At 38.5% G+C, this 26,583-nt stretch overlaps 1 protein-coding gene across 4 annotated transcripts in view; it reads right to left on the bottom strand.

Moving 5' to 3' along the window:
* Positions 1–26,583, bottom strand: part of SLC16A9 (solute carrier family 16 member 9) — a 54,088-nt gene that overhangs the window by 7,236 nt on the left and 20,269 nt on the right. Inside the window, exons 1-3 of one of the 4 annotated variants that reach the window (XM_059170202.1) lie at positions 23,275–23,406; positions 17,413–17,501; positions 11,463–11,606 (exon numbers count right to left, since the gene is read on the bottom strand). In XM_059170202.1, the coding sequence (XP_059026185.1) occupies positions 11,463–11,606; positions 17,413–17,497 (229 nt within the window). In that variant the 5' untranslated portion in view covers positions 17,498–17,501; positions 23,275–23,406. Of the gene's footprint in view, positions 1–11,462; positions 11,607–16,720; positions 16,898–17,412; positions 17,502–23,274; positions 23,509–26,583 lie in introns of those variants that run through there. The other 3 variants (XM_059170201.1, XM_059170204.1, XM_059170203.1) reach the window with 3 other exon arrangements.

Raw genomic sequence — 26,583 nt, 5'->3', positions numbered from 1 at the left:
TTTAGCACCTGATAAACCCAATTTGTCTTTCACAAAATTTTCCTCTGGCTTCTAACTTACGACTTTTTTCCTTTCTTCCGCAACATTATCTGCTCTTGGAGATCATTCTATAAAAAACACATAAGCCATAGTTTAAAAACTGGATTTTAACCATTGCCCATTTAATGAGTTAGATCATTTTCAGTACTTTTAATTGGTACCTAAACTATGATTAGAAAGACTACATGGGCTTCACAAATATACCGTAAGTTTTAGGAAATTAAGACTTTAAACAACCTAAGACCTTGAGGATCGTCTGGGATTCCATAAAAAGTCTTCTTAAAGAAATGAAATAAACTAAAACAATTACACTTTAAGTAAGCTTTTTATAACAATGTGCCCTTTTTATATGATTTAAGGGAAAAAATATCAACTAAAATATGAGTTGGATTGATTTACACAGTTACTACGTATATATGGGACATTTTGCGATATGAAATAAATAATAATAAGTGTTTATATAATAAATGTATTTATTTATTTTATAAATAATAATAAATAAAATAAACAAAATAAATGTTTCCAAACAACCAATTTCAAAACCAAAAAATATCACTCTTAACTGAGACTATATGTCAGAAAGCCTAGGGAGGGCGAATGAATTTACTTTTCTGTGATTTGCTTGTCAGGGCTCTGTCAAATGTTAGGCATTAGAGACAAGGGGAAAAAAAGACATTTCTGATTGCTAAATGTCAATGTCAGAAAAGTTGAAGCAGCAACTTTTAAACTTTTAGCCCGAGACAAAAAAAGCCATTTTTAAAAATTATGTCACAGCCATGGGTTTCAGTTAAGTTTATTTATTTATTTTTTTAATGTCGCAGAAATTTGAAATGCTTTCTCCTTAAATTTTTCAAAAAGGTAGCATGATAGGCACCTGGGTGGCTCAGTGGGTTAAAGCCTCTGCCTTCGGCTCAGGTCATGATCCCAGAGTCTTGGGATAGATCCCTGAATCGGTCTCTCTGCTCAGCAGGGAGCCTGCTTCCTCTTTCTCTCTGCCTGCCTCTCTGCTCACTTGTGATCTCTGTCTGTCAAATAAATAAATAAAATCTGAAAAAAAAAAAAAAAAAAGGTAGCATGATGCTTTCCTACACCTGAATCAGGCTGACCTTAAACTGGAAATTATTGAAGAGAGGTTCCTAGAACCTCTAAGATCTTTCCCAGAGTCCATAAAGTCAAAACTATTTTCATCATAGTCATAACTAGTCTCCCACTTAACCGCAGTTTTGCTTTCCATCGTTTCAGTTACCTACAGTCAACCGCAGTCCAGGAGCATGTGATCCTCCTCCCATACCATCCGAAGGTGAGTAGTAGCCTAACACTACGTCGTGGTGTCTATCTCATTCACCTCACTTCCTCTCATCACACAGGCATTTTATCATCTCACATCATCAGAAGAAGGGTGAGTACAGTTCAGTAAGGTATTTTGAGAGAGAGACCACTTCACATAACTTTCATTACAGTATATTGTTATAATTGTTTTATTTTATTATTAGTTATTGTTAATCTCTTACTGTGCCTAATTTATAAATTCAACTTTATCATAGGTGTGTATGTACATATAGGAGAAAACATAGGGCTCATTTCTATGCATGTTTTCAGACATTTGTTGGTGGTCTTAGACTGTATCTCCTATGGATAAGGGGTGACAACTGTAATACTAACATGATCTCTGCTTTTTTTTTTCACTGTGTTTACATTTATGCTGAGGGAGAAAAATAGAGGGTGAGTATAACCACAAGGGCCTTAGCACAAATCAAGGTATTGGTACCAAAATTTTGTATCAGGTTATGCTACCTAACTACATACTCACAATAAAAACAAACAAAAATTTTTAAAAATGCAATTGGATGACAATTGTTACAAGGGAAAGCCCATATGCAATTGTTTCAGTTGCCAGCTCAAATAGCCCCTCTTCTCCAGTGTAACCATTTGTATTTGAAAGAATGTCTAACAGAAAAACTATGGTTACTCAGACTTGGGTATTTGGCAGACATCTTTTTGAAAACAAACTAAGAAGGGAGACAACTGGCACTAACTGTTACCAATGATAAAATCCAAACATTCCAGGGGAAAAAAATAGAATTTTAGAAAATTTGTATTTTGACAGCTTGAATTTGGACAGCTTCCCAATATATAAAGTTTTCTGATGAGTTTGTTGGTGATAGTAACAAAAGTGATTCTTGATGTTGTATAATGAAATTTGTCAACATTTAAAAGTTCTTTCATAACTCAGTGAACCAATATTTTTCAAATAACCAATTCATGTTATTATAAAATGAAGCTTGAATGAAGATCTGTTAAAAGGACAGAACATGGGGCGCCTGGATGGCTCAGTGGGTTAAAACCTCTGCCTTTGGCTCAGGTCATGATCCCAGAGTTCTGAGATCGAGCCCTACATGGGGCTCTCTGCTTGGTGGGAAGCCTGCTTCCCCTTCTCTCTCTCTGCCTGTCTCTCGGCCTACTTGTGATCTCTGTGTGTCACATAAATAAATAAAATCTAAAAAAAAATTGTTTAAAAAGTGCAGAAACATGTCATTTGCAACGATGTAGATGGAGCTACAGAGTATTCTGCTAAGTGAAGTAAGTCAGTCAGAGAAAGACAAATACCATATGATCTCTCTCATATGTGGAATTCAAGAAAGTAAACAGATGAACATATGGGAAGGGGTAAAAGAAAAAAATGGAGAGAGGAAAATAAGCCATAAGAGACTCTTAATTCTAGAGAAAAAACTGAGGGTTGATGGAAGGATGTGGGTGCAGGATGGGTTAATGGATGATTATTAAGGAGGGCACTTGTGATGAGCACTGGGTGTTGCATGTAAGTGATGAATCACTGAAGAAATGAAAAAAGAAAAAGAGAAATGCATTATAAATAAATGGGCTTAATATAACAGAGTATGAAAAGTATGCTGATGTGGTACCAGGTTCCACATTACAATTAACATTGAAAAACCATCCCTCATCAAGTTTTGATATAGTACCAAAGAAGGATATCTATAATTACCTGAAAAGGCTATTAAAAAATACTCCCTTTTCTACATACATCTTTGTTTGTGACTAGATTTATTTCATACACTTCAATCAAAAAAACAGATTGCAACAGATTGTGTATGGAGCCAATATGAGAATCCAGAAGTCTTCTAAGAAGCCAAACATTAAAAAGAGATTTGCAAAACTATAAAATAATGTAGCTCTTTTCACTAAATTCTGTTTTTCTTTGGAGAAAATAGGGGTATTTTTCATAATAAGTACATTATTTATGTTATCATGTACTGGATTTGTTATTATCTTTAAATGAATTACTAACCAAATATTTTCAAATTCCTCAGCATTTAATACAGTTAATTTTAACAGAATATATATCTACAAGTATAATCTGTATATTCAAAAGCTCCATGGGGTCCTACAAAAGGAATGTAAAGGGTCCCAAGAATATAAAGTTTGGAAATCAGTGTCTTAAAGCATCCCTTAGTCTCCCGTCATTTTTGGTCAGACTCCTCTCAGTGAAGACTATCTTAAGCATCCGCCTGCAGTATAATTTTTAAACTAAATACCTATATTAGCAATTCAAAGCATGAACGTTAGTGAAATATTATTGTTTCCCTTTACTTAAGGAGGTAAAAACGAAATGTACTTACATGTTCTGACATTTCCTTTCCACACCTTCTGTTCCATTTCACACACCTCTGGGCAAGACCACAACTTCCGAGGCCTCTTTTCCCTCATCTCCTCCCATCAAACCAGACCCGTGCTCTTTATCACGCTCACTGCCTAAGTTATCAGCCTCCCTCTGGGCCCCACCACTGCTTCCATTCACCTCCTCATCTTTTCTGAGCTGAATCCCGGCTTCCTCATCGCTGTCTCAAACGTCCAGTACTTTTTCCACCAATCTGTCTTCTTTTTTTTTCTTTTTCCAACAATCTGTCCTCTAAGCTGCTGTTATACAATTATCATTACATCACACTCCTACAGTCAAGTCTGTATAAAAACATTTTGTCGTCCTTTGGTGCATACCAGGCGTTGAGGTACTTGCTATATCCACATGACTTCTAATGTAGTCCTTAAACAAGTATCTGTAAGAACACTCTTATCCACCCTGTATCACACCTCTGAGCATTTGCTGATTCCAACCCCCTCACTCCCCATTCGAAACCCATGCCCACCTGACTGCATCCTACTTGTCTTTCCACACCCAGCTCACGCATCAACTCCTGCATGAAGCCTGCTTCAGCACCCCCTCCCCTACAGGTACATACGACACCCGCACGGAATATTGGTTTCATCCACAAGTGGCAAAACTACAAGTTTATCCCCCCAACTAGACAATGGGCTATCTGATGGTAGGCTGTGTCTTATTCATCCAAGTATTTTGGTTCCAGGTCCAAGCCTGGCACAGAGTATTTCTAAAATCTGATGAATGGGGGCGCCTGGGTGGCTCAGTGGGTTAAGCCTCTGCCTTCAGCTCAGGTCAGGATCTCAGTGTCCTGTGATCGAGCCCCACATCGGGCGCTCTGCTCAGCGGGGAGTCTGCTTCCCCCTCTCTCTCTGCTTGCCTACTTGTGATCTCTCTTTCTCTCTCTCTGTCAAATAAATAAATAAATAAATATTTAAAAAATACATATAAAAATTAAATAAAATCTGTTGAATGAACTCCCCATAGAAGTTAGTCTACTACCTTTACCCATAAACCTCATTTGCGTTCTTACATTTTTCTCTTCCTGTCTGTGTCTCTATACATATAACAAACACAATCACTCTATATGTATATACGTGTGTATTATATGTACTTTTTATTTAATTTTTTTAAAAGATTTTATTTATTTATTTGACAGACAGAGTTCACAAGTAGGCAGAGAGGCAGGCAGAAAGAGGGAGAAGCAGGCTCCCCACTGAGCAGAGAGCCTGATGCGGGGTTTGACCCCAGGACCCTGGGATCATGACCTGAGACGAAGGCAGAGGCTTAACCCACTGAACGACCCAGGCGCACCATATGTATTTTTTAAATAACTTCTTATATCTGTTCCCCATTTCAATGATGCTGATTTTTTTTTACTTTTTATTTTAGCCAAAAACTAAATCTTAGCTTAAAAAATATTAAAGATTTTTTCTTTTACATTAATTAATTCATTAGGATAGCCTCATTAGAAAGACAGAATTAGAATTACATGGTTTGAAGAAAGATACAACTAATTTGCTACTTCTATGCATTAAAGGATGATGATGCTTTGGGCAAATCACACTAAACTTCCTCATTTTCTCATTTTCCTCAATCCTTACATATAAACTAAAAAAACAAAAACAAAACACCTACATCAATTAAACTAATAAGAGAGCTATGAGGAGAAAATATACCTGAAGTAAAACGCTCTGATATTATAAAACACTTCAAATTTAGAATAACTAAAGCAAGCATCTCTAAAGAACTAGTATGTGAATGAAAGCATGCAAAGTGGAAGTCTGATCTATTTTAGGAAGACAAGCAATAGAACATCTGAAATCAAATATGTATTTTTGAAAATGTCCATGAATTTGTTTTAAATATCCTGCTATTATATATATATTTTTTTGCATGTAACTGAGTGGATATCTATCAAACCCCTACATTTATATATGAAAACTTTTCCCTGCAGTATTACTTTAATGAGAAGGAAACATTTTAGTAACAGTGCACTTTAACATGGCAATCTTAAGAAACAACATGGGTGAAGCTACAGAATCCGAAACTGTGTGTAGTCAGGGGAAGGGCCAGTGCCCAGGACATTCCCTGTTTGGCTACTAGAAGTCTCATATCCTGGAAAACCCAATAGTCCCCTTCTGTATGTTTTAAAGCAAGTATTTGAACCACTTCTTAGAATAGTTGAGCCAAGATGATTTATTATCCTGACCAAAGGTTAGGAGAGACAATTGCATATAGTGTTCCAGAAAAATCTACTTCTAGAAATGAAACTGTGGGAAGGTAACTTAAAGAACCAAAAAAGATAAATAAATTTAGCATATATCCAAGTGCAGCCCCTTTTAAAAAAAATATTTTATTTATTTATTTGACAGAGAGAGAGATCCCAAGTAGGCAGAGCAGCAGGTGAGGTGGGGAGAGGAAGCAGGCTCCCCACCAAGCAGAGAGCTCGATGCAGGGCTCGATCCCAGGACCCTGAGATCATGACCTGAGCTGAAGGCAGAGGCTTAACCCACTGAACCACCCAGGTGTCCCCCAATGCAGGTACTTTTATGCAACTAGCTTTAAATATCTGCATGGAGAGCTTAAAAGTGCAAGCAGTTGGCTAGCATTTTTAATAAACTGGCTCTGATTTTTGTAGCTTAGCATGAATACCCTTAACATGACATTGACTAGTTATGAGCATAGGCTTGGCAATCAGGCAGGCTTGGATTCAAATCCCAGCTCTAACTTTGCTGGCTGGGTGACTTGAGGACTTGAGAGTTTCCTTAATCTCTAATTCTTAGTGCCTTTATCTTTAAAACAATCTCACAAGATAGCTGTAAAGATTAGGAAACATAAAAAATGTAAAAGATTTAGTATCTGTGCCTGGAATATAATAAGTACTAAAAAATAACCATTGTATTGATAATATGTTTTCACTTTTCACTGAGTATTATGGCATTATATCAATAACAGCCTCAAACTAATTAGAAAATCATAGTTCCTTATTACAACTAAGCATCTGGGAGACAAAAAAGAACTATCATTAATGATATAACCATGAAAAACAAAACAAAACAAAATGACTTATTAAAACTCTAATGGCTAAAATGAACCTCAGGAAATGACCTTCATTACATTTGCCATAACTGAGCAAACGTGGTCTTTTCCCTCCTCAATCTCAATAACCTGAGCAGATTCAGGACATATGCAGATATTACCATGAACACATGAATTTTTCCAAAAACTGAGAAGAAATAGTAAGAAAACACTACCCAGGTAGCTAAATAACAATACACTCTGAAGAAAAGAGACAGAAGACATGGATTTTGAGTTGTGCTTTTCAGAAAAGCCAAAATAAATTATTGGGGAGACACGTGAACAACTCAGAAAAGCCAAAAGAAATTATTGGGGAGACACTTGAACAACTCATTCAGCACACATTTCCCACCCCGCACCCCACACCCGACTTCATTTTTCCTGATTTAATAAAGTAATTGAGAAAACAGAAGCCTGAATTCCCAGGTTTGGCAGTGTGGCCTGCAGTCACTTGAAAAAGGGGAAATGGTCATTCCATGGTAGCTATTAAAAACTGGGGGTTCCTGGGTGGCTCAGTTGTTAAGTATCTGCCTTCGGCTCAGGTCCTGATCCCAGGGTCCTGGGATCGAGCCCTGCATCAGGCTTCCTGCTCAGCAGAGAGTCTGCTTCCCTGCTTGTATTTCCTCTCTCACTGTCTCTGTCAAATAAATAAATAAAATCTTAAAAAAAAAAAAAAAGAAAAGAAAAAGAAAATCTGAACAAGATGATACTTTTTAAAACATCAGTTAAGTGGTAAAACAGAATTGTACCCGTTAATACACTTTAGTATCTTTTTTGATATTGTGTATTATAATTAAACATACTAAAAAGGTTTAATTTCTTTTTCTATCTTCTTAAATCTGTCATACAAATATTGCTGATTCAAAAAGCTTCCTCAGTAGCAAAAAACTGATGCTGTGGTCTTGAACTAAGTGTTCAGAAAGGAATTTAAGGGAAGGGATGTATGAAACACCTCCTCATGCTTCTCTATATACATTATCTCATGAAAAGGCACAATAGCTTCATGAAGTCATCCAATAAAAATTAAAAGAAAAGCTCAGAGAGATCAAATAACTTTCCAAGGTCACAAAACTATTAATAACGGTTATGCTAACTAATATTTATTGAATTACATCATCAATTCACAAAACCTGAAGGTGGATGTCATTATTACATTGTTTTAAAAATAAAACAATAAGAAAATAGGGGAATCCTGGGTGGCTCAGTGGGTTAAGCCTCTGCCTTTGGCACAGGTCATGATCTCAGAGTTCTGGGATCAAGCCCTGCATCAGGCTGTCTGCTCAGCAGGAAGCCTGCTTCCCCATCTCTCTCTGCCTGCCTCTCTGCCTAATTGTGATCTCTCTCTCTCTCTGTGTCAAATAAATAAATAAAATCTTAAAAATAAAAGAAAGAAAGAAAGAAAGAAAGAAAATAGAAGTTAAGTAACTTGTCTGGAGTCACACAGCTGGCAAGTGAGTAAGATAAGTTTAACCCACATGATTGGAGCCCAGAGACTGCCTCTTGGTGTTGGCTCCTTCCCTCCCCATACTCTCGCTCTTAAGAGACCATCTAGTTCATCCTAGGCAAATGAAAATGCTTAGTATACAATTCTGCATAGAACTGGTGCTCAATGAATAATATAATTAAAGTGAATCTTTCTGGGCACCTTGGTGGCTCAGTGGGTTAAAGCCTCTGCCTTTGTCTCAGGTCATGATCCCAGAATACTGGGATCTAGCCCCGTATCGGGCCCTCTGTTCTGCAGGGAGCCTGCTTCTCCCTCTCTCTCTGCCTGCCTCACTGCCTACTTGTGATCTCTGTCTGCCAAATAAATAAATAAAATATTTAAAGTGAATCTTTTTATTTTTTCTAAGAAACTCAATACAAAAAGGAAAATGCCTTTAGAACATAATAATTTCCTGTCACTTCCTTTTCAACTGGAGATTCTAAATGATGATACAGTGGAAGTATTATTCAGTTTTATCTCATTTATTTATCCCAGAAATATTCAATGAGCCATGGATTATGAGCATACCGATGAAAAAAGGAAAGAAAGAGACACAAAGATGTTGACCATGGCATTAAGTATTAATTATCTGCTGGCTAGGAGTAATTCACAGGGCCCCAGTAATTACCAGTGGAAGCGATCTCTTTATTAACTGAAATCCAACCCAATTCTTTTATTTGTTTTATTTGTATTTATATTTCACTTGACTTTATTTAGTCCTCACAAAACCTGTGTGAGTTAGGTTTCCCAGCCCGCCTTCACAGATGAAGGGATGGCCATTTGTCATTTAGCTTGCTCAGGCTTACGGAATCTCTGTCTCCTAACCCTAAACCCAGTACTCCCTCCAAGAGCTAACAATTGCTTCTTAGTTTCAGGGATTCAGAACCTATTGCCAAATCAGAGTCTTCAGACATGAGCCTGTTTTCTAACCCAGAATCATTAAGTGAAAGAGAGACCAGCATTCCAGGAGGAAAGACATTACAGTAAATGCTATGACAAGTATGTAGGTAATGGTACTGCAAATACTTCTTATTTAGGTAATTGTACACTAGTGAAAGTGGGATACCTTTTGACCATGGTTGGACACAGAACATGAGCTGGCAATATTAACCAGGGTCCTCAAGCATTTACATGGCCTTAGGATCATGGCCCGGGTCTGGCTCACAATGGATCCACTGAGTCCATGGACCCATCCAAGTTCCTCATTGGCTCACCCAATCATGGTGATGGGTATAACCCTCTACAATGTTCCTTGGCCAACGGGGTAAGAGTTATCATAGTAGAGAAAGCCAAGAGACCTATAACATCATCACCAGCCAAGACAAATCTCAAGTCCTATCTAATTAATTGAAAATCATGGTCTCATGGAGGTGGGGGTGGGGGGCACAGTTAGCTCTCAAAAGGTTCCAACAACATATGCCAAACCAAAAATAACTTCACAGGTGATAAAGCTCCCTCCATTGCTAGAGAAATTGAAATTTAGTTATGGAAGTTAGTCAATATTGTCTTTTTCTTTCTATATATCTTAGTTATGGGAGTTAGTTAATATTGTCTTTTTCTTTCTATGTATCATTAGATATTCTTCCAAAACAATCAAATGTATATAACTCTTAGACATGTAAACAGATTTTTTCTTCTTAGAAATTTATTTTTATCTATAGGTAATGCAAATGCTATGGTATCACTCACTGCTCATCAGTTTTAAGTCCGTAACACCTTCGTATGCCTAGATTAACCTTGAAACCATGTGGAGGAGGAAAATCCCAAGAAAATTTAAGTGTGGAGTCCAGAGTTTGGGGAAAAAGCCCAAATCATATTAATGGCATCATCATTCAATTTTCTACGTAAAAAGGGATTTATCCTAAAAAGAATAATCCAATATTCATGTGTAAACACAGATACCTACATTTTTATTTTTATGACTTTAGACAATAAAGCAAAATGATTATTCAGTGGAACTCTCAGATTTTACACAAGAGACTAATGTACTTGTACCCACAGTCCAAAACTATATTAACCACCAGGAAATATAAAATACCAAAAATGTACTGCATGCTTTCAAAGAACTAACATGGAATTCAGGTCTCAGCAGTATTAGAGTATGTAGTTAAATTTAAAATAGACTTCAAGGACTGGAAAAGCACCAAAAATAGTTACAAAAATGTGAAAGAGATTGGTATCTGGTGTCAAACTGAGTGGATTCAACCCCAAATCTCCTAGTTACATAGCTTCAGTTAGTAATTTCCCTTCTCTGAGCTTCACTTTCCCTCTCTGTAATGTGAGTTCTTGTGAAGATTAACTGAGGTCAGAGAAAGAATTCAGCACAGAGCCAGGCACATAGGAAGTACTCCGTGCATATTAGCTGCTCTTATTTCTATTATGTATTATTCAGGAAACAGTCCCAAGTGAAAAAGAGGAGTATCACTCATCAACAAAATTAGGTTCTTTCAGACACTAAGAAAAACTTCGGCAGCTGGCATCATCTTTCCAAATTCCCTACGACAGCCCCTAGGAATAATCTGATGAGGTTGAACATTGAATACAATTAGTATAATACATCCCAAAGGCGTCTGCCCCAAAAATGTCCTCGCAGGCTCCCGAGCCCTCTGTTTTTCCTCTCCTGTAACCAGGATCATCATCACTTTTCCCCACCATTCAGTTTTTCTTCACTCTTGTCTTATCTTTTTAAAAAATTAATAATAATAATGATAATAATAGTAATAATAATAATAATAATAATAATATGTTTTAAAAACCACTTTTTACTTCTGTGGTAACTTTGCGATATGGGCCCTGGAAGCACAGGATGTTTGGAACACAAACAACTCAACAGAGCCCTGCTGAACCGGCCAATATGAAACGGACCACTCCCTAAGTCAGTGAGAAGCGCTGTTAGTCTCCTGCTCCCGCCCCTTGCCTTTTTTGTGCTGTGCTGAAATGAAAAACCTTCTTGTGCCTTGCAAGAGAACATAATGTGCATTGATAAAACATGTTTATGCTTTCAAATATTTTGATTCACTGGGCAGACCATGTTACTAAGGCAGTAATTTTTGGTGACATGTCACTGAAAGTAAATTATTTTCCATCATTTTCATGCTGCATATTAACTGAATAATAAACCTGATGTTGGTAAAATGATGTTGAACTCTTGAATCTTAGAAAAATTATAGTGACCAGGTTTCTTACCTACAACAATGCCATAGGAAAAAAACAGAAAGTAGATATTGGGGGCAAAACTGCTCAACATCAGGCCTCCAGCTACCATGAAGCCACTGAAGATTGTCACAGGTCTTGCTCCAAAGGAGGAGACACAGAGGCTGCAGACAGGACCTAAAATAATAAATGAAACCTTCACTTATTTAACAATAACCTCCTTCCCACAATCATAAGTTCCATCCCATCATAAATTCAAAATGATTCCTTCCATCACACAATAACACTAAAGTAAACAGCTACCGTGTGTTTACTACACGCCAGACACTCTGCGAGATACTTCATATAAACAATCACATTTCATTTTAATCTCACTGCAGCCCAGGAAGGTAGATACTACCTCATTTTTTGATAAGGAAATTAAAGTTTCCGGATAGTAAGGCCACAGAGTTAAGAAATGGGCGTTCTGGAGCCAGACCTTCTTCAAATTCGAGTTCTAATATTTGCTGGCAATATGATCTCAGGCAACTGTTCTGATCTCTCTGTGCCTCAGTTTCCTCATCTGATGACTGTAATGACTGTAATGGCAGTACCACCTCATAGGGTTACCATGATGACCAATGAGAGCATAGATGTCAAGCTGATCCCGAGGCCTGACCCAAGGATGTCCCCAGTCACTGCCAGCTCTTCAGTGATGAGAACAGCAGCAGCCACCAGAATAGTAACAGAAGAAGACGTAAAAACCCAGGCAGTCTGATTCCTGAGCCCAGCGTCTTATCCATCATATTATGCTGAGGATTTTGCCCCCTGCATTTGCCCCCTGCATTTGCCCCCTGGTTAAACTTCCCTCATCATACACTGATGAGGAAAACAAGCTTGATGACTGGCTGAACACAACCAATCATGACCCTATAGAGGGATGCAGGGGTGATTATTCATTTCCTAGAGAATATTCTGGCAGGTGAGGCTAAATGGAGAAGCACCCCCCCATTCCAGTAAGAGTCCATCAGTACCACTGTCCTACAGTCTATGTGTAACCTGGAATTTGTGAGAGGAAGTACACTGTTGAGTGACAGGTAACGGTGACACTACTTGGATCTGTTCTATGGAAAAGTGGGTGACATGGATAACCATGGTAAGTAATGGGATTTAAGTGATAGTGAAATTCTCTCCCACTAGAAGTGTACCTAGAAAGCACCTACAACTACAGAGCTGAGCTTATCAGAAATGAAAGGACATTAAGGATTATTCAGCCCATTAGTCTCATTTACATGGAAGGAAACCAAGCCTCAGAGAAGTTGTCTAAGCCCATAGCAGAAGAGAGAGCCCAGGATTTAAAAACAAAGAGAAATACATCTTAATTAAGTTGACAACAGCCTTTCAAAATACAAATTATTATTCCCAATTTTTAAAAAATATAGTCACCAGGATGGCTAAGGACAGACAACAGTAAGTGTTAGCAAGGATAGGAAAGGATCAGAACTCTTAAAAACTGCTGGTATTGTCTCCTGAAGCTGAATATAGCATATTGTATAGCCCAGAAATTCTGCTTCTATGTATATACTCAAAAGAAATTCCTGTACCAAAGTATGTAATGTTCATAGCAGAACAATTCAGAGTTGCCTAGAAACCCAGATGTTCATCAGCAAGAGAACACAGAAGTGAATTCTGGTATAGTCATACAATGGACTATTATATGGCAATGAGAACGAATGATCTGTAGCTACACAAACAGAAGTATCTCATAAACATATGGAGAGAGAAAGACAGTCAACACAAGAAAGAATACCTTGTATAATTGCATAACTTGCAAAAATAGGTGAAATTACTCTATGCTTAGAAGTCAGGATAATGGTTATCTTTGGTAATGGGTAGGAAGTTTAACCAGAAGGGGGCATAGCCCCACTTCCAGGGTACTACCAACGTTCTGTTTCTTGATGTGAATGTGCTTATTACATGAGTATAATTTGTTTTGTGAAAATTTTACCAAGCTATACTCATGATATGCACACTTTTCTGTATATATCTTTCATAAGTGACAGAGCCAGGGTCCAGCCACCCCAAGTCCAACATTCCTGCTAATACCAGAGAATCTCTCAAGTGCATACTTAAGACCAGGATATGACCATTGAGATACCACAGAGCTCTCAAAACACACAGCTCTCCCAAATTTCTCCCTGGTCATGAACTGGCCCCTGACTTTTCAGGCCTTCTGTGAAAGCCGCTACGGAAGGGCAGACTGATACAGTTATACGCCACACAGAAGAGAATACTCCGTGCCACTGTTTTAAAAGGAAAACCCACTTGAAAGACCAAACTTATCCAATAGTTGAGCTCTCTGTATACCCAATGAGAAATACTTAGACACTTCAAAAATAGAAATGATTTTAAGGGTCAAATTTCATAAATGGATGGGTGACATCATAAAAGCATGATCCTTCCGAGTTGTTTACCAGCCTCGTTGACACTGAGAGTTAGTGTCAACAAATTCAACAACACAAAGGAACTAAAACACAGAGATTATTATTATTGGCATACCTGGAAAGTTTCAAGTTCCATCCTCAAAGTAAGACTTTAAATCTATGCTCTTTGATGCATGATAACTCCACAAGGAGATGCAAAGTATGGGAAACTAGGGGTGTGGATGAAGGGTAATAATTTAATAGCATGTACAATTACACTGTGACTATTACATGCTAAAAAGTACATAATTATTATCAGTTATGTGATAAGTTCATAAACCATGTGGGTCTAAATACTTGAATCTTTGAAAAAAAAAAAAAAAGCTCAGGGAAGACATGAGCAGAATTTCTTTGATGAAAAGAGCAAATTGAAAACTCGTTTTTAAAAATTTCTCTACTTTCATACTGCCATCTGCTGTTTACTTAGAAAAATATCTTGGTCTCAGAGATTTAAAACAGAATTTTAGAGCTGAAAGAGGCCTTGGATAGAGTCCAAACACCACATTTTTAGAATGATAAAACTGGAACTCAGAAAGATCCTGCAATTTGACCAAGAATCCAGAGCCAATCAATGAGAGGGCTAAGGCCAAAGTCAGCTTAGCATTCTTCCCAACTGAGAAGCATTTCAACTGACACCTAAAAATCAAAATATTAATAAAAACGCCAATGTACATTTGTTAATATCTTACAGCTTAAGAGTTCCTATGAATTTATGGCAGATGAAAATGTAACATCCATGCTTGTTTTGGTGTTTAAAAGTTCAGAGCAAATTATTTTATTCTCATTCTAGAACCACAGTATTTCTAGATTCTGTTTATATGGATTTAAACCACAGCAGTCCCGTATTTCATCAATAACAATCAGGGCAAAGTATAACTGGAATTGACCATTAAGTCACATCTGCAAGACATGACACACTTATGTGTTTAGCTCTCAGTAATAGCAGGCAAATTTCCCAAGATGAGAAACCATAGAGTACTCCTCAGTGCTGGACGAGTTTCAAGAGATAAATACAATGGAAGGACAGCTCTCAGGGGAGATTACTTTTAACGCTTCAGGTCTTGTACTTTACAGAAGGCGCCTCTGGAACAAAAGTTAGTTAACTCATAATATGAGCCAGTGCTTCCATCTATGGAAAGTTGTAAAATTTTAGAAAAAAGGAAGAAGGAAGCTTCATCGTCTGTGTGCCAGTTTTTAACAAGCAAAGTCAGTTTTTAAAATGCAACAGCCGTCTATTATCTCTGCCATTTCATTTAAGAGAAAGAAGGAATCTTTTAATAAGGAAATAGTGAGAATATATCATTTGCAAATAAAATGGAAAAGCGTGAGAAGATAGTGGGAAGCTAATACACACCAAGGATCAATGCCTTCATATTCAGTTTGCCTTCAGTGAAAATGTTTCTCGAAACTACAACTGTGTGTATACTGGTGTTTGGGAGACATTATTACTATTACTACATTCTGTCTGGGAGATTAATGTTGACAAGTTGGGGGAACTGAAAGTCCTTTAGTCCTTGGCTAAATGTTAAGTGGCGGAGCCGCCAGTCAGCACAGAATGGTCTCAGGATGGTAGACGGCGGTGCAGGGCACTAAGAGGGGAACAGCTCTCTCCTTCCTTCCTAGCGTACAGTAGTCAGGGCTCTTAAAGATATTCTATTCTTCTAGCAACATTTTTGGCACAGTGGGGACACATTCACTCAAAAAAAGTAAGAACCTGTATGTTAGGAAATAACCCTACAAACTGAGGAAAGGAGCAAAGAAAGTGAGCAAGATAAGGATGGGATTTTGAGCCCTGCAACCTCGTCAGTACAAAATGAAACTAAAAACATAAAATAATTTGTTACTAGTCATCTGCAAATCAGACTGATTGAGGTAATTTTCAGTCAATGAAGGGAATAAAAAAGGAAGTGAAAGTGAAAATTCTAACTGAAAAAGCGTTTTGTTATGATCACGGGTGAATTAAGAAAATGAGAAGAATGAATTATTATAAGGAAGTCAGAACGATCTACAAGTGAGTGGTGAAATTGTTTCCTTCAGCCCTCAGGGTAATTTAGGAAGAAACAACAGAGCTACATTTTTGCTGGCTGTTCAAATTAGCATGGAGGAAGAATATATTTCTTAAAATTTTAAAATACGTTGGTAACATTATATTTAGGTCTGCATTCATTAAACCAAAAACTAAATATTTGCTCACTGTCATCCCTTCACTATTTACCAAGTGTCTTCTCGAGCAACGCTACACAATAGAAATACAAGGACGCGGACACGTGAGCCACATATGGAACTCTAAACTCCCTCGTAGGAACATTAGAAAAATAAAAAGAGGGGCGCCTGGGTGGCTCAGTGGGTTAAGCCGCTGCCTTCGGCTCAGGTCATGATCTCAGGGTCCTGGGATCGAGTCCCGCATCGGGCTCTCTGCTCAGCGGGGAGCCTGCTTCCTTCTCTCTCTCTCTCTGCCTGCCTCTCAGTGTACTTGTAATTTCTCTCTGTCAAATAAATAAATAAAATCTTTAAAAAAAAAAAAAAAGAAAAAGAAAAAGAGGTAAAATTAATTTAAGTAATACATTTTATCTCACTCGATACATCTAAAACCTTATCATTTCAACACTGCAATATCATTGAGACATTTGAAATTCTTTTGTTTTGTAGTAAGGTTTTGAAATCCAGTGTGAATTTTTTACACTTAGAGTACTTCTCAACTTGAGCTTGCTGCATTTCAAGTGCTCAGTAGCCACATGTGGTGGGTGGCAGCTGTGCTGGACAGCCCAGCCCTGGAGTCTCCTATCATGGCAGAAGCACAGAGAGGAGGACACACAATATAAGACCTACCCCAGAAGACAAAATAAACACACAAGTGTTCAATTAAAATCCAAGGTCATGGGGTGCCTGGGTGGCTCAGTGGGTTAAAGCCTCTGCTTTCAGCTCAGGTCATGGTCCCAGGTTCCTGGGATCGAGTCCCGCATCGGGCTCTCTGCTCAGCGGAGAGACTGCTTCCTCCTCTCTCTCTGCCTGCCTCTCTGCCTGCTTGTGATCTCTGTCTGTCAAATAAATAAAATAAAATAAAACCAAGGTCACAGATAAGAGGCACCGAAAGAAAGGCTCAAATCATGTGTTTAGGGATTTCAGAAAAGGGAGACCGCCATGGGAAAAAAAAAAAAAAAAAAAGCCTTGAACTGGGCCCTAAAATGTGCTTATATCAACAAAGGGATGAAAATTCTAAATGGAGGAAAACCGAAACATAATGTGGTTTTCAAATTTGTCATTATTATAAGATAGCTTTGGGAAAGAAAGCATGCCTTTTGGGAAACAAATCACTTCCATGCACTTATTTCTCCTAAAAAGTTTCAGAATCCCAAGAGTGGTCAGATGGTGAGGCCTACTGCACTGAAGCCGTAAGTAGGCTGACAGCACAGTGAGGGAAAAAAAAAAAAAAAAAAAAACAGAGCTGTAACCAGGTTGTATGCTGGCAGCAGAGCAAGCATTTCCTAAGAGAGCAGATGACTGAGCCAGGAAAGTCTTACCCCGATACCCACAATGCAGGGAGCCCAGCAAACTCTTGTAGGTTCTCATCCCTTGTTCCTGCTGAGACCAGAATTTCAAGTTCATCTCCCTAAAGGAAGAGAAAGGCACTAAGGAGCCAAACCCACTCAAATTGTTGATCATGCATACAGCTGCTTTGCTTGCTGGTTGGTTTGCTGATCTATAAAGAGCACGGAAAGCTTAAGCAAAACCTGGAGTTATTCTCACCAATCCTGGAAATGCCTAGCATCCTGGGAACTGGCCGATGCAACAGAACCCTTGCAGGAGGCAGAAATTCAGTCCTACTTGAAGGAGTAACAGTGCCTGAGAGTAAAATCGTCCAGATATCCTCTAACACCACTCTGCCTGCACTCACAACTCATTCAGCAAGCCCAACTGGCTATGCTGAGTCACTATTAAGCTGAGCATAGATTTATTGACTTATTATCAGTTTGCAGGCCTTTGGAGAAATTAAGGAGAAAAGGGAGGGGAGAGACTGTTAAATCTGCTTAGAGCACAAAAATAGAGAACAAAAGGTCTCCCTGCTGTTTCAGCAACACTGTTGCCTGAAAAACGGCCCCACCCTTCTTGAATTTGAAGAATGACGTCTAAAGGAAAAGTGTTTGAGCTCATCTGAAAACAATGCAGGGCCATGAGAGCCCCTGATTTCAGTTAAGTTCCTTCCCTCCTGTATCCGTCACATTTCAACCAGAGAAACAGAACCAGAAGATGTGTGTTGGGAAATTTATTGCAAAAAACGGGCTTATGCGATTGTGAGACCCGGCGAGGCAAGTACAAAACCCATAGGGCAGGCCACCAGGAGGGGCGGCTTGACACTCTGGCACAGGCGGAAGCTACAGCCTGAAGACGGAATTTCTTCTGGGAAAGTTCATTTCTGCTCTTAAGTCTTTTTAAATGTACTGAGTCAAGTTCACCCAAATTATTGAGGATAATCTCTATTACTTAAAATCAGTTGATGGTGAACTTGAAGCACATCTGTAAAATACCTTTAAAATAACACCTACACTGGTGTTTGACTAACTGGGGAATACAGGCTACCCAGGTGGATGCTGACCATCACATCTCCCAATGCAAGGCCTCCTTCTGCCGGATTTACTCTACCTGGCGTACCTGCAGTGCAGGCTGCAGACCTTTGCATAGAGGGAGTCAGAGTGGATGGCCTTCTCCCTGTCAGCCCACCATGCACAGCCCTTCCTTCCATCTAACAACCCATCTCTATAAAACTCCAGACATTGCTTTGCCTTTGCATTTTCGAAGTCTGAAATTATCAGTAAGCCTTTTTTCTATATCTTCCCTGAAACTAAAATCCCTGATAAGCACAGAGGATAAGCTTTTGAATCCTGAGCACGGAGGAGATGTGTAACGGAGGTGAGCTCGTTTACAATATAACCCCAATTCCCAGCTTTTTTTAACGCAAGGATCATCTGAATAAGCAAATAATTCAGACGAGAGGAAGAAGTATTTTCCCCTCAACTGCTCGAGTTTCAAAGAGAAGGAATGAAGAATTAAGATGATGAAGAGTGTGAAGTAAAGGAGTGCATGTCTTGCATGGTTCGAATATTCTACTGTTAGCTACTGTCCAAGTCTAGGTTTGCCAGAGAAAAGGGGTGGGCCTTTACATTTGAGATGCTCAGGTACAATCTTACCAAAGTTCCAGTCTCCCTCCAGTCCATAGCCCAGAAATATCTTTGTCTCTCATTCTGAAGGGTCCCTTTCTTTTGCGGCTTCCACAGTTTGGTCTGAATTGCTTGTTAAAGTAATTTTATTTGTGGTTGATTCTTGTCCTCTAATAGCTAATATTTGTTGAGCACCTGCATCTCAGTCATACCAAGCACCATCTCCATTATTCTACACAACAATCATAGAAGGTAATACTTTATTGTCCCCAATTTAAAGATGAAGAAATGGGTTGAACACGTTAGGAAAACTGGAGCCTGGGGGACCACTATTCCTCCTAGAGAGTGTGCTTTGCCTTGGGCGTCATCTTTGTGTGGGCATCTTAGGCTCTATATCTTAAGGACAATAATGCCTATATCGGTGCATTGTTCGGAGGATCAACTAAGATCAAGTAAGTGAAAGCGGCTGATACTGAGCCAAGCACACAAAAGGGTGCTTAGTGAACGTTAAAGGACAAGCACAAGAACCTCAGAATTTAGATGTTGCTTGGCAGAAGTACTTACTCTTCTGTGCCTTGCTCAGTTATAAAGCTTCAGACATTGGATCACAGAACTGAGGATGACATCTTCTATGTTTTCTCTGGACAAAACTGGGTAAAGGCAATGACTCATGTTTCTCAGATATAATATGGCCCGCCTGCATCATAGTCATCTGGGGAGCTAGTTAAAATGAAGACGCCCAGGACGACCCCTCCTCCCCCCACCCCACTGCACTGATAGGTAGGAAATTGCCTTTTTAGACAAGCTTGAGTAATTTACATACACTCCTGAATTTAAAAGCAAATACACACACACACACATATATGTATGTGTATAAATCCCATCTTTATCAAAAAATGTATGAATGTAAATATATATATATACATATGTATACATTATATTTTATCAAAAAGATGCAAGGTCATCCATTTTTGTGGGGTTTCTTTTCACCAGAATCAGAGTCAGTGGACATTATTTTTCATGTTTTATATAGCATGAATGGTGCTACAACCAAGCAGAAACCTACAGTAGCTCCATTTACAAATAAGTCAAAGCAAATCATACATTGGAGAATTCTCAAGAAGGGCAAGATTGAAATCTAAGTCAAGAGGGTCTAAGTCAATGGTAGCTCTCAATTGAAAATCACTTTTCAGACTTACAAAAATTCATGTATGTGGACCCCATCATAGATTGACTGAATTAGAATGTCTGAGGGTTGAAGAGAGTAAACTTGATTGACTCCTCTACTGTTGTTGTCTCAAAATTCTTAATTTTTAACAAGGGGCCTTGCATTTTTATTTTGCAATGGGGCCTGCAAATTATGTAGCTGGTCCTGCCTACAGATTAACGGGGTGCCTTTGAAGCAGAGGGAAGTTGGAGTAAGTGCAGAGCTGCAGTTCACTTTGAGTCTCAGCCTGAGTTCTGACAACCAGGGCCCCATCCATCCCTAAGGAGCTCTCAGCTCCTCTGAACCCTCAACTCCTACCTGGACAGACTTTGTGAAAAAATTTGTTTTCTGAGTATGTGCTAACTGAGGTATATATCATTTTCATCATCCCTGACCCTTGCTGGAAGATGAAGTAATGACATTTCTGTTTAACTTAGTATTTGCTAATAAAAATGGTGACTAATTGGAGAACATTAAAAAATTCTGTCCTACCACAGACAAAGGGCTGATACCCAAGATCTATAAAGAAATCCTCAAACTCAACACCCAAAAAACAGATAATCATGTCAAAAAATGGGCAGAAGACATGAAGACAGACAGAAGACACTTCTCCAAAGAAGACATACAAATGGCTAATAGACACATGAAAAAATGTTCATCATTAGCCATCAGGGAAATTGATCAAAACCACATTGAGATACCACCTTACACCAGTTAGAATGGCCAAAATAATAAGACAGGAAACAACAAGTGTTGGAGAGGACGTGGAGAAAGGGGAACCCTCTTGCAATGTTGGTGGGAAAGCAAGTTGGTGCAGCCACTTTGGAAAATAGTGTTGAGATTCCTCAAAAAATTAAAAATAGAGCTACCCTATGACCCAGCAATTGCACTACTGGGTATTTACCCCAACGATATAGATCTAGTGAAAAGAAGGGCCATCTGTACCCCAGGGTTCACAGCAGCAATGGTCATTGTCTCCAAACTGTGGAAAGAGCCAAGATGCCCTTCACCAGACGAATGGATAAAGAAGATAGGGTCCATATATACAATGGAGTATTATGCCTCCATCAGAAGGGATGAATACCCAACTTTTGTATCACGTGGCTGGGACTGGAGGAGATTATGCTGAGTAAAATAAGTCAAGCAGAGAGCGTCAATTATCATACGGTTTCACTTACTTGTGGAGCATAAGGAATATCATGGAGGACATTAGGAGAAGGATAGGAAAAGTGAATTGGGGCAAATAGGAGGGGGAGACAAAGCATGAGAGGCTGTGGACTCTGAGAAACAAACTGAGGGTTTTGGAGGGGACGGGGGTGGAAGGATGGACAGGGGTGGAAGGAAGGACTGGTGGTGGATATTAAGGAGGGCACGTATTGCATGGAGCACTAGGTGTGGTGCATAAACGATAAATCTTGGAACACTGAAAAAAATAAATTAAATTAAATTTAAAAAAAACTATTTCCTCTTCATACCTGATCATTTTCAAGAAATCAGTACTTGCAAACCCGTATATTAACATATCAGTTATCATCCTTTTGTACTTTGACAGCTTTGCAAACAATCCGCGTTTTAAAAAACTCTTTCAAACAAATCTTGAGCAAACTCTTCCTGTTTTTCTTGAGTTCATAATGACAGTATTATTTTCATTTGTTTAGTTATGTTTAGTTATCTTATCTGGCATGACCAGATGATCCAGGATTGTTTTTCAAGTCCTGCTTTTAATTTAACAAGGTAATACATTAATTGGAAGCAAATGTTTTTGTTTTGTTTTGAGAAATCCCTTTTAGGGGTACCTGGGTGGCTCAGTTGATTAAGCAACTGCCTTCAGCTCAGGTCATGATCCTGGAGTCTTAGGATCGAGTCCCGCACTGGGCTCCTTGCTCAGCAGGGAGTCTGCTTCTCCCTCCGACCTCTCCCCTCTCATGCTCTCTCTCTCATTCTCTCTCTCTCTCTCTCAAATAAATAAATAAAATCTTTTAAAAAATCCCTTTTAGAGATCAGGAAAGACAACATACTCAAAAGAAGGTACCGCTAGTTTATTTTGTTTTCATGAAATCATTTCAGAGCTGAAAATTACCTTACAAATCACCACATCCAATGTCCTTATTTTCTCCCTATGTTCCCACAGAACAGAGATTGTGATTTGTTCAATGAACCACGTCAACTTCGTAGCAATAGGAAGAGACTCCGGGGCAACTGACCCCAAACCATCCTAGCACACCTGTGCTTAGATAGTTCCAAGTAAATTACATGATCATTAAACACTGCTGCAGAGTTCAAACTATTACTTCAGAAATAGAAGGGTCATATGATTTTCATCCTTTAAAGGTAAATTAAAACCCTCTATTGTTCTTTCTAAAGATGACAGGAATCACATTATATCATATATAAATGTTTATGAAGAACATTACTCTTGGAGACATTATAAAAAGCCTTTGAAGACAAATATATCACATCTACATCATGCATAACACTGCATTAGAATTCTGAATAGCATCACCATTGTGAGATGGGACAACCCCTTGCTATGTCACACTTCTCTTATAAAGGGGACACAAATGATGTTCATACAATTTGATCACAGTGTGCCTAAATGGCAGAGAACTAACTTTGAATTATACAGGATCTGCTTAGTACTGCCCAACATCACGTGGTCCTCTGGTTACCAGCATTCACTGGACATGCCTGGATCTGTGCCCTCATCTCCCTGTGAGTCTCTTAAGGGCAGGAACAGTGTGTTTACTGTTCATCTTTTTATATCCAGAATCTAGCACACTGACTGGCATATAACAGCAAATAAATGGATAAAGAGATGAATGACAATCTTCCAGATCCCTGTATTTTCACATAGATTTATTATAGTGAAAAGGTACTAAAATTTCAATGAAAGCAGGGAATATGTTATACTTAAAATATATATATATATATATCTTTCTATGGCTTGCACAGTGTTAGTGAGGCCGCAAATTTAATTCAACGATAGGGGACAGAGGAGAAGCATGCATTTATCCACTTACTTGCAAGCAAGCCAACTCCACTTGCAAGGGATCCGACCCAGGCTGTTTTTCCTTTTCCTTCACCAAAGATGTCCAGCCATTCTATGTACAAGACTCCAACAGCCAACGGTGATCCATAACACAAAAACTGAGTAAAAAAGGAGACAAGCACAATCACCCAGCCCCATCCACCATCAGGTGACTTTTTAAATTCCATCGTAGGTAAGAGATCAAGAAAGTATTCTTCTGTAGGTCCTAAGCGAAAAAAAAAAAAAAAAAAGGAGAAAAACATATTTAGAGTGTGGTAGGGCACAGTATTTTGGATTAAAAATATCTCCTCCTAAATTAAGTCATAAAAGTCTTCTTTAAAAATACACATGGAAAAGCATAAAATATCACTGACATATCAAGTTAACTTAAAAAAAATTTTTTTTTTAATTTTACTTATCTATTTGACAGACAGAGATCACAAGCAGGCAAAGAGGCAGGCAGAGAGGCAGGCAGAGAGAGAGGAGGAAACAGTCTCCCTGCTGAGCAGAGAGCACGATGCGGGGCTCTATCCCAGGACCCTGAGATCATGACCTGAACCAAAGGCAGAGGCTTTAATCCACTGAGCCATCCAGGTGCCCTAACTTTAAAATGTTTACTCTTGATTTGAGTAAAGAATACATCCACATGCTTCAAAAGAAATTTTTTAATTGCAAAAAGGCACAGTTTGAACACCTTGTCCCCATTCACCAGGTTTGGTTTCTTGCCACATGTTAGCTTCCCCAGGAAGAAGGTTCTTAGTAAGAAGAAAGTTTTTTTAGAACTATTCTTTTCCATTGGAAGGTAATAGGCCGGAGAGGAAAAAAGATAAGCAGCCATGTAGTGTCAAGGAAGGGGACTTCTAAAGCTGGAATGCCCTTCAGAGTTGCTCTGAAGAGTTAGGCATGGAGAGTTGGCCCATCACACTCCCATGTTGGTCATTCACCGGGTTCAGGCCATCCAGGGAGTGGGCATGACCATAGGTGAGGGGGCTCCCTTCAAATGAGGCAATCATTTCTGTAGGGGTGTCAGCTGAAGGCATCCTGCCAACAGCACTGTGTGCAGCTAGGGCAAGGAATCTCTCAGTCCCAAAGGGAGTCTGGAGGGGAACTGGTAGTACATCATAACACCCACCAACTTGAGTATCCTCCCAGACTTTCTCCACGAAAGTCCTAATTTCCTCTTTTTTGACAAAAAATAGCATATTGTACATTCTATTCCAAACCTTGTCTCATGCCCTTAACATCCCCAAGATTTTTCCCTATCAATACATAGACAGCATCCCTAGTCATTTTTTTCTTAATTAAGCACAAAGTATCTCACCATATGGTTGCACACTGTTTATTTAGTTACCAAATAAGCAAAACATTACACAGCCTTTTAGTCTCTTGAGGTGTTTGGCTATTGTTATCATATATTATTGTTTATTACCTAGATTATTATCTAGTTCAAGAATGAAAAAGAGGGACCAAAGGTATATAATCCACACCTACCTATTTCTCACCTAACTCCCATATCCTCCACAGGAAACCAGTGCTTCTTGTTTCTTTTATATCCTTCTTTAGAGTTTGTTTATGCATATATTGCTAACTCAAATATAGCTTTCCTCTATTTTTTACACAGAAAAATAGCATGATATATATGTACATATATACATATGTATCTGTATATGTCTTGCTTTTTTTCACTTGGAAAATATCCTAAAGATCTTTCCCATCAATGCATAGCGACCTTCCTCATTCTCTTCTTTGTGCTGCCCTGTGTTTCAGTATAGGGCTTTCTCTTAATTCTTAACTAATTCTCTTAGTTCCCTGTGATTTACAATGAAAACAACACCGCAGTGAATAACCTTACATATACATATATCTTTTTGCATATATGCGTATCTGTTAGGTAAAACCTAAAAGAGGAATTGCAGAGTCAAAAGCTATGTACACTGTAATTGTAACTAATATTACAAAATTGGCTTCAAGGGATTAAACCAATTTACGTCATGCCCGGCAATTTGCCGTGTGTCATAAACTTTTGGATTTTTGCCAATATGGTAACTGTAGAACAGTATTTCATTATAGACTTCACTTGCATTTTTCAGCTTTCCCTGAATGTTGTATGTCATCTCATAGATGAAAAGCTATCTGTAATTCCTACCTAGTTCTTGGGTATGTATATACGGGTGTGTTTCGGGATTTTCCATTCTGTGCCTATTCACTCACCATTACCACATTAGTTTAATTATTAAGTTTAAGGTAATTTTAAGTACTCTATTCTTTTTGCTAATATTATAATTGGGGTTATTTCTTTGGCTTTTGTGCGTAAAAGTTATTGATGTCTGTATGTTAATTTTGTGTCCTACTACCTTACTAAATTCTCTCATTTGCCTTAGATGCTTGGACAATTCTCTTGGGTATATACAATATATAATACAATAAAGTTCCACGGTCATCTACTAACAGTAATAGTTTTACATTTTTACCTTGTATTTTTACACTTCAGATTTCCTTCTTTTGCCTTTGCATCAAACAGGGTATACAGGATAATGTCAAATAATGAGGGTGTATGTCTCTGGCTCCTAACTTAGAACACCTTCAAATGCCAAGGTGCTGCTTCTGGGGCTTAAATCAATTTATTCCACAAAATTAAGAAAATATATCTATTTCCCTAATTTTGAGTGTTCTTATAGAGAATGCTTACTATGTTTTATCAAAGGCATTTCTGGTGCACAGGGAGATGATTATGATCTCTTCCATAGAACTTTAAATGTAATAAAATCTGTACTTTCTTTTCTTTTCTTTTCCTTTCTTTATTCGTCAGAAAGAGAGAGAAAGCACAAGCAGGGGTGAGCAGCAGGCAGAGGGAAAAGCAGGTTCCCCACTGAGCAGGAAGGCAGATGTGAAGTTCAATTCCAGGACCCCAGGATCATGACCTGAGCCGAAGGCAGAGGCTTAAGGCAATTGAGCCACCCAGGCATCCCTAAAACTCTATTTTTCTACCTCGAACCACCCTTGCATTATTGGATTAAATCATCCTTGGTTCATGCACTATTTTGATTATATCTGCCTATTTGGGGGACAGAGGAAGGATTTTTAAATTGACAAGTGATATTTTTCTTTTTGTTTTTAATTTTTACTAAATTTTTTAAATCAAAGTAATATTTTCAAAGAATTTGAAAATATTACTTCTTCCAAAGTTCTAAAACAGTTTACATGGCAATGGATTTGGAGGGCCAAATCTCCACCTCCCTGCCCCCGCAAGGCTTCCCACTTAATCTACACTTCCTATGTCCCTGTACCATGTCAGGTTTAC

Source organism: Mustela lutreola, chromosome 4 (genome assembly GCF_030435805.1).
Source record: "Mustela lutreola isolate mMusLut2 chromosome 4, mMusLut2.pri, whole genome shotgun sequence".
NCBI lineage: Eukaryota > Metazoa > Chordata > Mammalia > Carnivora > Mustelidae > Mustela > Mustela lutreola.
This window is presented reverse-complemented; position numbering and strand designations above follow the sequence as displayed.